Source organism: Dendrobates tinctorius, unplaced genomic scaffold (assembly GCF_039654945.1).
Source record: "Dendrobates tinctorius isolate UK_male_01 unplaced genomic scaffold, ASM3965494v1 ptg000211l, whole genome shotgun sequence".
NCBI classification, from domain to species: Eukaryota; Metazoa; Chordata; class Amphibia; order Anura; family Dendrobatidae; genus Dendrobates; species Dendrobates tinctorius.
Genome location: NW_027361878.1, coordinates 6,075,293 through 6,090,548, shown reverse-complemented (window position 1 = coordinate 6,090,548; position 15,256 = coordinate 6,075,293). Strand labels below are relative to the sequence as shown.

General features: G+C 46.2%; 1 protein-coding gene across 1 annotated transcript in view; it reads right to left on the bottom strand.

Moving 5' to 3' along the window:
• Positions 1 to 1,301: 1,301 nt before the first annotated feature.
• Positions 1,302 to 15,256, bottom strand: part of LOC141058135 (uncharacterized) — an 80,336-nt gene continuing 66,381 nt past the window's right edge. Inside the window, exons 34-37 of the mRNA XM_073554292.1 lie at positions 4,883 to 5,230; positions 3,752 to 3,793; positions 2,909 to 3,014; positions 1,302 to 1,691 (exon numbers count right to left, since the gene is read on the bottom strand). Coding sequence (XP_073410393.1) covers positions 1,508 to 1,691; positions 2,909 to 3,014; positions 3,752 to 3,793; positions 4,883 to 5,230 — 680 coding nt within the window. The 3' untranslated portion in view covers positions 1,302 to 1,507. The remainder of the gene's footprint in view (positions 1,692 to 2,908; positions 3,015 to 3,751; positions 3,794 to 4,882; positions 5,231 to 15,256) is intronic.

The following is a 15,256-nucleotide window of genomic DNA, read 5'->3' as shown; positions in this document are numbered from 1 at the left end:
CACGGACCACACATGTGACCTGCGAGAAATACGCACCCGGTGTCTTTTAGATAAGCCGGCAATTCAGTGCGCTATACAGTAAAATCACACTGACAGGTTTAATAAAGAAATGAAAGAATAGATATAGACACATAGAATACATATATACATACATGTCATTGTGGAAAACATATTTATATTTCACAGAGTTTTTCATAGCAGAATAGCCGCTAATTAACTATCAAATAATTCCCCAACCCGACATGAAATGACACATGGTTTACATTCAGTAAAGCATTTCATTTCATGTTTTTTTTATATGTCCTTGACTAATAATTAGATGAGGGTTTGTGTGCAAAATTTGGGAGTTGTAGTTGTTATTTTAAGGGGTTAATTATTTGGTAAAAAATGCGTGGGCTTCCCATTGCCCTATATTGGTGGCGAGTGGGTTAATCTAACAAAGGGTTAATGTCACCATTCGATTGTAAGCTGACTAACCCTTTGTTAGATTAACCCATTCGCCACCGCTACAGGGCAATGGGAAGGCCAAGCATTTTTTAACAACGAATTAACCCCTTAAAATAAAAACTACAACTTCCAAATTTTGCACACAAACCCTCATCTAATTATTAGTCAGGGACATGTAAAAAACATGAAATGAAATGCTTTACTGAATGTAAACCATGTGTCATTTCATGTCGGGTTGGGGAATGATTTGATAGAAGCCAGTAATTTAATTAGCGGCTATTCTGCTATGAAGAACTCTGTGAAGTACAAATATATATATATATGTTTGTCATAATGACATGTATGTGTATATATATACACACACACATGTATTCTATGTGTCTATATCTATTCTTTCGTTTGTGTAATAAAACCGGTCATAGGGTTCCATTATATGTCCATTTTGCAAGCCTGCGAGAAAATCTCGCCATACAGATGCTTACATGCGCAAAATACGCGACCACACCTTGCTTACGGATGACATACGGAGCGCTATTTAGGGGTCATTCATCCGTATTACGCCAGCAAACTACGGACCGTATTTTGGGCCGGTTAGTGTGACCCCGGCCTAAGAAGGAGATACTGGGAGTTGTCACCAGCTATCATCTGACTACGGACCATACAAGAACCACAGTACTGTTGATGTATGCCCTAAGGCAGGCCTGCACAACAGTGTGAACTTGTCCTAATCCTTATAAGCCTCCCATTTACTTTATGTATTTCTTATTATCAAGGACATTGTCCCATTTTATGACACTACCCTTTGGAAATTTGCCTTATTGAAGTCTAAAGTCCTCCATGAAAGCAGAAGTATCTTCATGTTCATAATGTGAGGTTTAATCATGTAATCATTCATCACAAGTCAATTTTAAGAAAATGTTCGCTACGGAACAAGTTGTACAAATTAGCATTATACATTCAAAATAATGTGACATTTACTCCATAAAATGACAGCTTTTATTGCCTATTGAATCCCATTGCGAGAGATCTGCATCGGATCCTGCGGTCACAACTCGTGGTCTCAGGATTTAGGGTTGATGCACGGCTGGTAGTTACAGACACATTCCGTGAAGACCTTGATCGTGACGGGCATGTAGGACTCTGTGTGAGGACAATAAAGATCTACTTTCTTCTCAATAATGGAACTAGTCACTGGCATGCAACAACTGCAGCTGCCGTCGACTAAATCCAAGCCATCGTCAAACCTAAAACAAAAAAAACAATCATAAAAGTAATATACCTGTGTCACTATAGGTCCATACATAACAAAACAGGATATGCTGTTGCTGAAATGGCCATGGGATGAAGCTGATTTCTGGCTTGAGAAACCAAGGCGTAGTTTGCATAAAAATAAAAAATTGCGTTGCTGTACGCTCCCTCCCTTGGTCTAGCGTCGAGTCTCCGCCTCTGCACCCATTGTCTATTATTGTTTGAAGTACTATTGTCCCGTTGACAGCGCCGTAGCCAATCGGTGAGCACAGCAGCGGGTGACGTCTACTCAGGTATAGACGCGGAAGTCACTTATTGGCTGCAGTGCTGTCGACATCACATCGGCGCTGCAAACAAAAACATACGGAGCAGTCTGGTGGGGGTTTTTAAATCCTAGGGGCAGGATTTTTTTTTTTTTTTTTAAACTCCTTTAAGATACACGGGCCTACCGCTACTCTCTATATCAATTTTAGTAAATATTTTAACGGAATGACCGTTCTGACTTTTTTTTGGACTTGTCGTTCCTGTTTTTCCAACTGGATAATTTTGAATAAGTCGAAAACTGTTGGCAGTTGAAGGGGGGTGTGTCCAAACACTGTTACTGTCCAATCACTGCTGACTGTGTAGGGCACGCCCACTTTGACATGGGGAATGGTAACGTCTGGTTTTCACGTTATTCATCACTTTTCAGGAGGAATAACTAATAGCAGAATGCGGAGTTCTCAAAAAAATAAACTGCTCCAACACTGTTATTTGCTTAGAAATATGAATATTTATTAGACTAGAGAGGTGACAGATCCCCTTTAAGAATGTGGAATTTGTACAATTTGCATTCTCAATAAGGGCCAATGACCTGTTCACACCACTTTTATTCTGCAGTTATGTCGCCCTTACAATACAGCTATGAACAATCAGACTTGAAGAGTCTCCTGCTATGTGTAATACATAGTGACATAGTGATTCATTTGTACGTGGCATCTGTGGTGCCTTCTGGTATGTTGGGTCAATAGTAGTGATGAGCGAACATGGTCAGATAAGGTGTTATCTGAGCATGCTCAGGTGCTAGCAGACCATCTACAGCATGCTCGAATACCATGTTTGAGTCCACACGGCTGTTTGTTCGACAGCTGGAACACTTACAGGGATTACCAAACAAACTAGCGTTGAGTAAACCACCTTTCCTTTTGTTTTAATAGTTTTCTTTGATTCTTACCAGGATTCGGATTCGCAGAGTCCCTGACATTTCATCACTTGCACTTCCCTGGAGCAGTTATTCCTGGTGATGACTTGGTTGTGTTTATGTGGGCTGCATTTAGACGCTAGAGAGAAAGCAAAACGCCTAATTATGGCATATCCATCAATATATGTAACTTTTTATAATAACCTGTTGTCTATGTACATGAGGAATAATAGCATCACTGGCAATTACATGACTTGTATACTGCATTTTTCACCTTTTCAAGCTCTCTTTAATTTTCAGTTCTCTCTGAATTAGTAGGTAAAGAGTAGCTGACCGGATGCCTCCCACTCACATTCCTGCCTCTTTCACTTGTTTAGCATATGTTCAGAAGCAACAGCAGCATGGAGGAGATTATACAGCAGCACTGAGCTTTGTAGCTGTGAATCCAGCTCTGGGATGAGTTTAATCATTCGTTAACTTCAGGACACTTTTCATGTCTGATGTACCTCTACTTGTTGCTTACTCTGCTCCTTATTTCTCATCCCCCTCTCCATACAGTAAAATAAAAAGTTGTCAACCTGACACTTCACGGTTTTGAAAGTCCATCTTGCTTTGATCAAGACAGATTTGAACTGTTTTTTTTTTTTCCTCAGTGCGGGTGATGATAACTTCAGGGAGGGTCAGCTAATTTTTACCACCACCACATAAACAACATAAAGACAAACCCCCAAAAAAGTGGTGGAATCGCATAATTTTAAAAAAACTTTTTTCAGTGCAGCTCAAGAATAAAACCACCCCACTAAGTTTCTTTGTTATTGTGATTGAAAGCTCCCTTTAAATTAACTTTTTGTGAATTCTGTACTACAGAATACTCACGAGCAGGGGTTGTTGCTGGTGTAGATTTTGGAATATCATGACCTGTAGGTATGAAATAGTTTAAGTCAATATGAAAAAAGAATCACCCAATCTCTAGTATAGATTCAATCAAGCATTTCTTATTGTAATAAGTGTAACGTGCCGCTACAGTGCAGTACAGCGCAACCTCCACCAGGGGGTAATGGTGAGGGAAGAGAGGTTGCGCGCACACAGCGTAGTAACACAGAGCAACAGCACAGGAGTCACAGGTAATGAAAGAGTGGTCAGACTAGCAGAAGTCAACAACTGTCAGGAGCAGGAGTACCAAAGGAGACAGCAAGTGCGTAGTCAGGGACGAGCGAGAAGTCAGGACCTACCAGGAACGTGGTATCAGAAATGTAAGACTTAAGCCGTTGTCAGGGTACAAGCCACAGGGTCAAAAGCCAGTCGGAAAGCGTGGTATCAGAAATGGAAAAACCAGAAGCTGAGTCCAGAGGTCAAGCCAGATCATACACAAGTCCAGGTAATCAGGGGCAGAAGGACCACTAAAGGAATACAGGTCAGAGGCATTAGCTTGGAAGCTTGCAGTATAGCTGACGCTGGCCCACAGGCTGCAGAGGACTGAAATAGCCCAGCCAGATCCAGAACGAGGCAGAGGGGATTAACCCCCGCATGACCAGTCCAAAGAGAAGACAGCAGAAAACAAACTCTGGACTGGATCATGACAATAAGGCAGAAAAAAGGAGATGATGATATTCGTGGCCACTTTGTGTTCAAGACAGCGATGGAAAATTTGCCCTTTGGGATATAGGTGGACAATAATACTAGCTGTCATACAGATACATACTGTCCCAGAAAAACATAAAACACACATCAAAAGCACCAGCAAATGAGCGTCGTAAAGAAACAACAGCTTCCTACCGTACACGGGGATTAACAGTAGTCAGGGTTTTATTTTTGGCCTTGGATATTATTTTTATCGATCATTATTAGGCATATGTTTGGGTTGTTTTATTACAAACCATGAAATCCCATCACATTTTAGTTTCATAAAAGGTAAAAAAGAAATAAAGTAATAGAAGATAGTTTGTAGTAATAATGAAAAGTTGTGTTTACCATATGCATGTAATATTATAAGGCGGACATTCTTACCAGTCTGGGGTGTCCGAGTGAGAGTGGTGATGTTGGACACGGGTGGGATAGAAGTTGTGATATTAGAGGTTGAAGGGGGAATATAGGTTGTAATGGTAGATGAGGATGTCGTTTCGGTAACAGTTGGGGTGCTAGGTGTTTCACTGCTATTCGATGGGGGGATAGGGGTACTGGTGCTAGTAATAGGGTGAGGAGTTGGGGTTGTAGTAGCATTCGTGGTAGGTGGGATAATGGTTGTAGGGGTTGTCGTTTTGGTAATAGTAGGGGTGAGAGTTGTCTCAGTGCTAGTAACTGTAGTGGTACTAAAGCCAATAATTGTACTCGGAATGGTTGGTAATGTAGATGTTTCTGTAAAATAAAGAAAAAAAAATTAGGTTACATTTGGATTTATAATAGATTTTTTATAGAGGCTATACTGTATATTCTTGAGTCATGAGTTATTTTGTTAAGTGTAAAAAAAAAAAGAATACAGTAATTTTCTTTTCTTCCTAAGATAGACGGGGTTACACCAAGTACCAAACAATGAAGTCAATGTGAGACATTTTTTGAAAAGATGACGGACTGTGTTCACATACAATGCATCATATAAAACATGCACATTTCTCATGGGGGGTGGACACTGACAGCGAAGGGCCCCCGTACAGGAGTTGTGTGCCCTTTCCCCCTACTCCACATATTCACAGTGGGCACACCTATATAAAATAATCACCTGCGAGTACATTACACACACATATACATAGTACATTCATGCACCTTTACTTTACTCTAAATTTACAATTATGTACTAGCACAATATTTTAGTAAAAAAGAATACAAGTAAGGTTTTTAGGCAGAGGAAAGGTTCCTGTGCTTTACAGAGCAGCCTGTGGCTCACTAATAAAGTTTCTGCTCAGTTTTGCCCACACGGCTGATGTGATGTATCTGGACTTTGCAAATTCATTTAAGTGCTCATTTAGACGTCCGATTTTTGCGTACGAGTGCTCTCTGTGATTTTCACTCATATCACTCGCACCTGTGATAGTCTATGGGGCCATTCACGTGTCCATGATTTTTCGCAAACATAGAGGTCCATGAAAAATCGCGGAGACATGTCAGATTTTAACCCAAGGTTTGGATCAAAATCGCCAATGCAAGTCTATAGGTCCGTGAAAAAAAAATCGGATCTCCGATGACATTCCTGTGTGGTCCGATTTTCCCTGTATTTTTTTTTAACTTTTCTACTCATTTGAGAGAATTGGATGGTTCTCGTACCACACAATATCAGACTTCTGAATGAGGCGTAATACTTAGCCAGGCAACAGCCTTGGACTGGAGCTTCAGAAGCAGGGTCTAGGAGACGCTATATGTACACAGGTAGGAAAAACTGGTTAAGGGACACTTATTTTAATAAATGTGGTGCATCTTTCAAATACTGCACTCCATTGACTGGAGTAACATTTCTGGCCGGGACTGAGCATATTTCTGTTGCAGCGATGTCACCACTTGCTCTTCCGGGACTCATGTAAGGCTGTTACGACATTCCCAGGGGTGCACATATAATGAGGCGAGTTGAGCCAGCCGCCTCAGGCGGCAGGCAGATGCTTTGCACAGGGGGCAGCATTATGCGCTCTGCTACCCGCAGCACCTACAATTTAGCCTCTGCACAATGGTGCAGAGGCTCGTAATTGATGAAGTCACATGAGGGAAGGAGTCAGGGCCCCCTGATCATGTGACCCCTGACTGCTCCCCTACTGTGACCTCATCACAGGTCCTGTGGCACAGCCCTCGGTGTGTGCAGGACTCTGCTGTGCTGGTTGCCATGGTGCTGGATAAATAAGTTTATGTGTGGGGTCGAGGGGGTTTACAGGGTGGATGTAGCAGAGCCGCGCGTGTGCGAGGTGTATGGAGCGGAGCCGCGCGTGTGCGAGGTGTACGGAGCAGAGCCACGCGTGTGCGAGGTGTACGGAGCAGAGCCACGCGTGTGCGAGGTGTGCGGAGCAGAGCCACGCGTGTGCGAGGTGTGCGGAGCAGAGCCACGCGTGTGCGAGGTGTGTGGAGCAGAGCCACGCGTGTACGGAGCAGAGCCATGTCTGTATGAGGTGTACGGAGCAGAGCCATATGTGTACAAGGTGTACAGAGCGGAGCCGCATGTGTAAGAGGTGTACGGAGCAGAGCCATGTGTGTACAAGGTGTGCGGAGCTGTGTGTGTACAGGGTGTACGGAGCAGAGCCATGTGTGTACAAGGTGTGCGGAGCTGTGTGTGTACAGGGTGAACGGAGTGGTGCCACGCATGTGAGAGGTGTATGGAGCAGAGCCATGTGTGCACAAGGTGTGCGGAGCCATGTGTGTACAGAGCAGTGCCGCACGTGTGCGAGGTGTAAAAGAGCAGAGCCATGTGTGTACAAGGTGTACGGAGCCATGCAAGTGCGAGGTGTACAAAGCGCATCTGTGCGTGTGCAAGGTGTACGGCGCAGAGATGTGTATGAGCCGCGTCTGTGCGAGGTATACAGAGCAGAGCCACGTGTGTACGGGGTGCACGGAGCGGAGCCGCGTGTGTATGGGGCATGCAAAACGGAGCCCTGTGTGTACGAAGTGTACGGAGCTGAGCCATGTGTACGGAGCAGAGTAGAGCCGTGTATGTACAGAGTGGAGCCGCGTGTGTACGAGGTGTATTGAGCAAAGCCGCCTGTGTACAAGGTTTACGGAGTGGAGCCATGTGTGTACAAGGTGTACAGAGCAGAGCCGCATGTGTACGAGGTCTACGGAGTAGAGCCATGTGTGTACTGAGTGGAGACGTGTGTGTGCGAGGAGTACAGAGCGGAGCCATGTGTGTACGAGGCATAAAAAGCGGAACCGTGTGTGTATGAGGTGTGTGGAGCCATACCTGTACAATGTGTATGGTGGGGAGCATTCATACCTCCCAGCGGGACAGTCCCGATTTTGAGAGACAGTCTGCCCCACTGCTCCAGCCGGGAGCTTACTTTTCTGACAGACACAGGAGTACATGGCGGAGCCCTGAGGAGCACTTTAAAATTTGCACGTGACGTTCCACCGGAAGTGACGTGCTAGAAGCTGACCGGAAATGAGGTAATTTCAAGAGGAGATTTTGACGGAACCATGGAGGCACTTCAGGGAATGCTTCAGATCCATCACCGTGTCCTCCTCCAGCAGCGTGGACAGCGGGATTAGCTTGGACTCGGGGATGCCAGCCATGTGAGTGGATCATGATATGTCCTGCATCGGGAGGCTCAGGTGGGCATTGCAATGGGAGCTGGGCTGCTATAGTATCTTTATAGAATCTTTCTTTCTTTCTCTCTGTTCTTTCTTTCTCTCTCTAATCTTTCTTTTTTTTACTTTCTCTCTGTTCTTTCTTTCCTCTCTTTTTATCTCCTTTCTTTTTTTCTTTCTTTCTTTCTCTCTCTGTTTTCTTTTTTTTCTCTCTGTCTTTTCCTCAGTACCAGTCAGTGTGCCCACAGTACCAGTAGAATAAGAGGGGTAGGAAACTAGGTGGCACTGGTCACATTGAGCCTCTCATACTTTTTTCTGGTGTATAATTATATGCCCTCAGCACCCCCATAAAGTAGGCCAGCCCCAGACAACAGGGTGCAAACAAATCACTATTACTATCAGTCCAAGTGGACAATTATATATGTAAAGTTAATGATGTCCCTGTGCCAAGCAGTGCAGAGGATCAGAATACACTGAGGAGACCAGAGCAGCGGGGTATGGGGAGAAGAATTATATGGGGCCCATTATGCTGTATGGAGTAATATATGGTGCCCATTATACTGTATGAAGTAATATATAGGGCCCATTATGCTGTATGAAGTGATATATGGGGAGCATTATACTGTATGAAGTAATATATGGGGAGCATTATACTGTATGGAGCATTATATGGGGTCCATAATACTGTATGCAGTAATATATGAGGCTCATTATACTGTATGGAGCAATATATGAGGCCCATTATACTGTATGAAGTAATATATGGTGCCCATTATGCTGTATGAAGTAATATATGATGCCCATTATACTGTATGAAGTAATATATGGGGAGCATTATACTGTATGAAGTAATATATGGGGCCCATTATACTGTATGAAGTAATATATGGTGCCCATTATGCTGTATGAAGTAATATACGGGGCCCATTATGCTGTATGAAGTAATATATGCGGCCCAATATACTGTATGAAGTAATATATGGGGCCCATTATACTGTATGGAGCATTATATGGGGCCCATAATACTGTATGCAGTAATATATGGGGCCCATAATACTGTATGGAGCATTATGTGGGGATAGAGTATGACTTCCTGTTTGTTGTGGATCTGACTGCTGGGACCACCATGATCCTGGGAAACATAGCACCATGTAAATGGAGCTGTGGTCAATCATACACACTGTGGTGCCACTCACATGTGGCGTAGCCATGTGGAGCGCATGAGGAGAGGAGAGGAGAGCAGCGCTGAAGCATTGGAGGACCTGTGGTGATGTCATCGTCATGTGATCAGGGGGCAGAGCTGATCACAGACCTTCACCATTGATCAGCTCGGCCCCCTGATCACATGACTATGACATCACCACAGGTCCTTTAGGTGAGCTCACACAGGAGCTGTATCTTCCAGCAGGAGCGTGCCAGGTAAGAAGAAAGTTTTTTTTATTTAATTATTATGTTTCCCCGCAGGATGGAGACACATGGACCATGTGTCTCCATCCTGCCATGGCAGATTGGAGACAGGGGGGAAGCTAGATGGAGACGGGCAGGATTGGAGATGGGGGCAGGATTGGAGACATTGGGTCAGGATGGAGACAGGGCAGGATGAAGATGGGGCAGGATTGGAGGCAGGGGCAGGATGGAGATGGGGCAGGATGGAGATGGGGCAGGATGGAGATGGGGGCAGGATGGAGATGGGGCAGGATGGAGATGGGGCAGGATTGGAGACAGGGCATGATTGGAGACATTGGGGGCAGGATGGAGATGGGGCAGGATGGAGACATTGGGGGCAGGTTGGAGATGGGGCAGGATGGAGATGGGGCAGGATGCAGACTTGGGCAGGATTGGAGACATTGGGGGCAGGATTGGAGACATTGGGGGCAGGATTGGAGACATTGGGGGCAGGATTGGAGACATTGGGGGCAGGATGGAGATGGGGACAGGATGGAGTTGGGGGCAGGATGGAGATGGGGCAGGATGGAGACGGGGCAGGATGGAGACAGGGGCAGGATGGAGATGGGGCAGGATGGAGACAGGGGCAGGATGGAGACGGGGCAAGATTGGAGACATTGGGGGCAGGATGGAGATGGGGCAGGATGGAGACATTGGAGGCAGGATGGAGATGGGGGCAGGATGGAGACGGGGGCAGGATGGAGACAGGGGCAGGATTGGAAACGGGGCATGATTGGAGACATTGGGAACAGGATGGAGATGGGGCAGGATGCAGACTTGGGCAGGATTGGAGACATTGGGGCAGGATTGGAGACATTGGGGCAATATTGGACACATTGGGGGCAGGATTGGAGACACTGGGGGCAGGATGGAGATGGGGCAGGATGGAGACATTGGGGGGCAGGATGGAGACATTGGGGGCAGGATTGGAGACATTGGGGGCAGGATTGGAGACATTGGGGGCAAGATGGTCATGGGGCAGGATTGCAGACGGGACAGGATGGGAGTAGGATTGGAGATGGGGCAGAATTGGAGATGGGGAAGGATTGGAGACGGGGGCAGGATTGGAGACAGGGGCAGGATGGAGATGGGGCAAGATGGAGACATTGGGGCAGGATGGAAATGGGGCAGGATGGAGACGGGCAGGATGGAGACGGGGCAGGATTGGAGACATTGGGGGCAAGATGGAGACAGGGCGGGATTGTAGACATTGGGGGCAGGATGGAGACATAGGGGGCAGGATGGAAACATTGGGGCAGGATTGGAGGCAGGGTGGAGATGGGGCAGGATTGGATACAGGGGGCAGGATTGGAGATACAGGGGTCAGGATTGGAGATACAGGGGGCATGATTGGAGACACGGGGCAGGACTGGAGACACGGGGGCAGGACTGGAGACATGGGGGCAGGACTGGAGACACGGGGGGCAGGATTGCAGGTACAGGGGGCATGAATGGAGACAAAGGGGGCAGGATGAAAGACATGGGGGCAGAATTGCAGGTACAGGGGGCATGATTGCAGACACAGGGGGCATGATTGGAGACAAAGGGGGCAGGATGAAAGACACAAGGGGCATGATTGGAAACGGCAAAATGGAGACATGGGGCAGGATTGGAGACAGATGGGGCAGGATTGGAGACAGATGGGGCAGGATGGATATGATGGAGACAGATGGGGAGATCATATGGGGCACAATGGATACTCATGAGGGTGGGTTGGGAGAACATATGGCTGAAGCCAGGAATGAGACACACGAGGGCCAGGATGGGGGATATTATTACCATAGGGGCAACTTAAAGGATATTATTACTGCAGTGATGCATTTAATTTTTTGAGTATACTGTTTTAAATGGGGGGGCAGTCCTGTTACTGTGTAGAGTGATATTATGTTGCCTTTTTTTCTTCATGCGATGTAATGTAATAGTTGGGAAAAAATAAGTAATGTGTTCTGCAAGTGGAGCTCTAGATAACTGTATTATTTCCTGCAGAGACGAGCCCTGGCTGAAAGAAGTGATGGCGATCTGTGTTGGATGAAAGATGAAAAGCAAGAATGAAGGACTTTACCTAGAGAAGTCACTGGTGAGTTAGGGTACCGTTACACCTAGCGACTCACCAGCGATCCCGACCAGCGATATGACGCAGTCAGGATCGCTGGTGCATCGCTAGGTGGTCGCTAGTGAGCTGCCACACAGGCAGATCTCACTAGCGACATCGCAGGGGACGGGGATCGCTACTTACCTGTCAGACGCGGCAATTCTACGTCCTCCCGCCCGGCTCCACGCGTCACTCGTCTCTCCACAGGAAGCGCCGCAGGAAGTGGCCGACGAGGAATGATCCAGGAGCTTCTCGCGCGATCAGCGATAACCAGCCGGGGAGCCGGTTGGAGGTAAGTATCACATGCAGCGATATCTCAGTGTGTAACGGGGGCTTTAGTGTGTTACCTATACACTGACACTATACACTGTATACTATATACAGAGGTCCTGTGTATAATGTCACCAGTGATCACTGTATTACCTGTACTTTATATACAGAGCTCCTTTGTATAATGTCATTAATCACTGTATTACCAGTACACAGACACTGGATAGTAAGTACACATCCCCTGTGTATAATGGCACTTATGGCGATAGTATTTTTTTTTTATTACTGATCAGTATTGTAGTATTCAGTCACTATGTGGTGGTAATATGTGGTCTGGACATGGTGTTGCGGTATTTGTCCCTTGTATGTGCTATTATTTAGTCACTTTGTGGTGGTAATATGTGGTCTGGTCATGGTGCGGTGGTATTTGTTCCTTGTAAGTGATATTATTCGGTCACTGTGGTAGTAATATATAGTATGGTCCTGGTTTGGCGGTATTTGTTCCTTGTATGTGGTGTTAATTATAGCTCACTATGTGGTGGTAATATTGTGTCTGGTCATGGTGCGGTGGTATTTGTCCATTGTATGTGAAATTAATGGTCATTTTAAAAATTGAAAAATAAATACAAATGTACCTAAATTGTATTGCATATTTCAACAAATATTTAATAGGTTACAGTACAGTAGAGCTCGGCCAAAAGTGTCTACAGTGTTGTGATGGCGGCTTAAAAAATATTTTGGAAAAAAAAAAATCTGACGGCTATATGTGTGATCTGGTGATGGGAACTGTTAATGTGTGATTGGAGAGAAGTGGAGTTTTCCAAGCGAGGGCGGTGAGACTGGACAGTTTGAAGGATGGAGGCGGGGCTGGGGTGGAGCCTGGGTGGAGTCTTAAGGGGGCACCGAAAATTTTCCCAGTATGGGGCCCCGAAATTCCTTGTGGCAGCCCTGCCCCTGCCCATATGCTGCAGCAGTTCAGGAAAGTGCGGAGTGCGGACACTGGACAGTGTGGAATGGATGGATCCTCTTGGTCTTGCATGCCCTGCCTGCTGCAGGTAAGATTACTACCAGAGCTGAGCAGGACTGAGGGACTGGGACCGAGGCGCAGGCATGATTTTAGGGGGCTCCTGGGGTGGGGGAGAACTGAACATGGCAGGCATGATTTTGGGGGGCTCCGTCCTGGGGGAGAACTGAAGCATTATGGCCTGGCTGCTCATGAATGGGGGGCCCCTGGCCTGGGGAGAAGGGAAGCATGGCCTTGACTGCTCATGAATGGGGGGGTCCCTGGGGAGAAGCATGGCTGCTCATGAATGGGGGGGCCCCTGGGGAGAAGCATGACTGCTCATGAATGGGGGGGCCCCTGGGGGAGATGCTTGGCTGCTCATGAATGGGACGGCTCATGGGGGGGAAGAAACATGAATCGGGCGGCCCACATAGGGGGAGAAGCAGCATAAACTGGGGGGCCACATGGGGAGAAGCAGTATAAACTGGGGGGGCCCACATAGGGCGAGAAGCACTATGCCAAAATTAGACCGCATATGGGGGAGAGCATTATGAAACAAAGGGAAACGGGGGTGCCTATATATATTACCTATCTGTATGTTTACATAACTTTGTTGCCCTATGAAGGACGGGGGGGGGGGGGGGGGGCGAAAAATTTCATGAACAGGGGCCCACTACAGTCTGTGTCCGCCCCTGAGGGGACGACAAAGTATAGCAAAAATTCACTGATTGGGGCTGATGAGTGTTATAGTTTGTGGGCTGGTGGGGTTTGTGTGGCAGGGCTGCTTTTTTGTCCCAGTCCGGCCCTGTGCCAGGCCTAACATTGCCATTAATGACCCTTGTTCTGGATACTTCTGTGTTGTTCTTGTATGAGCGTGTGATGGCGCTGACATCCTTGTGTTTGGACACTTTTTTTTCTATTTACCTAAATCAAAATGTCCACTATTGTACTCAGTTTTACAGGATAGATATGAAAATTTACTTTGTATTCTGGGGGCTCATTTTGCTGTTCACCTCAGGCAGCAGAGAGGCTAGGTTCACCCCTGGACATTCCCGTTGTGTTGGCACTTCCATTTACAGGGCTTACATGAGGTTTTTATGTCACATGAGCCCTGCACAGAAAGTCAGGGGTACGGCTGCTCTCGGACTTCTTCTTGATGTTCGAATTGTGACACCGGTGCTGACTGGGTGCAGGGCTCACATGACATCACAACCTCATGTAAGCCCTGGGAATGCAAATGCTGCCACAACGGGAAAGGAGTCGGCACCGGTGGCGAGTATAGGTGATCTTATTTTAACAGGGCCTAACATGAGGAATGAGAAGGGGTTATCCAAGTAATGGACAACCCATTTAAGCTACTTTTGCGACATTGAATATCTAGGGCATGCATTGTACAGCCTGAGCTCCAAACCTCTTTTCTAAAAGTTGCCATAACTAACCGGGATTTTTGTGAAAATGCAGAAAGTTGCAAAATTTTTGTGCAACTTCGAGTTGTGCAAAATATTTTGCAACATGTCGAGAAATTTTAAGCAGACATTCTGGAAAAAATAAACCCAAAAACAAATTGTGCCAGTGGTGTTGGAAATAATTTTTTTTGACTTACCATCCTACTTAGCAAATAACCCTCTAAAGGGCATGTCACACTAAGCGATATCGCTAGCAATATCGCTATAACGTCACTGGTTTTTGCGACGTTATAGCGATATTGCTAGCGATATCGCTATGTCTGATACTTACCTCCGACCGCTCCCCCGCTGGTTATCGCTGATCGCGCGAGAACGTCCTGGACTGTTTCTCATCGTCAGCTTCCTGCTGTGGAGACGAGCGACACGTGGACGCGGGCGGGAGGACGTCAGGATCGCCTCGTCTGACAGGTAAGTAACGACCCCCGACCCCTGTTATGTCGCTGGTGAGATCTGCCTGTGTGGCAGCTCACTAGCGACCACTTAGCGATGTACCAGCGATCCCAACCGCGTCATATCGCTGATCGGGATCGCTGGTGCATCGCTAAGTGTGACAGTACCTTAAGATGAGCACCAGCTGACAATCAGCTGATGTCACAGAGGGATGTTGCAGGCGGTGACGCATTTCTTCTGGAAATTAGATATTACATGGCTGAGTCTGAGTCACTTGGAAAATGACTTATTTTCTGCTAATTTCAGACCAAATATTACCAACATAAATCAATTGAAACAATCACATAGTGCCCAAACGACATGCAATTTAAGAAAAAAAAACATATTATTGCTATTTAATATGATACAAAATCTACTTTCTTTTCCTTGACTGATCATTCATTCTCAAAATTACCAATTAACAGGTGAAATCTGTCCTCGATGAATACAGATTTCACCAT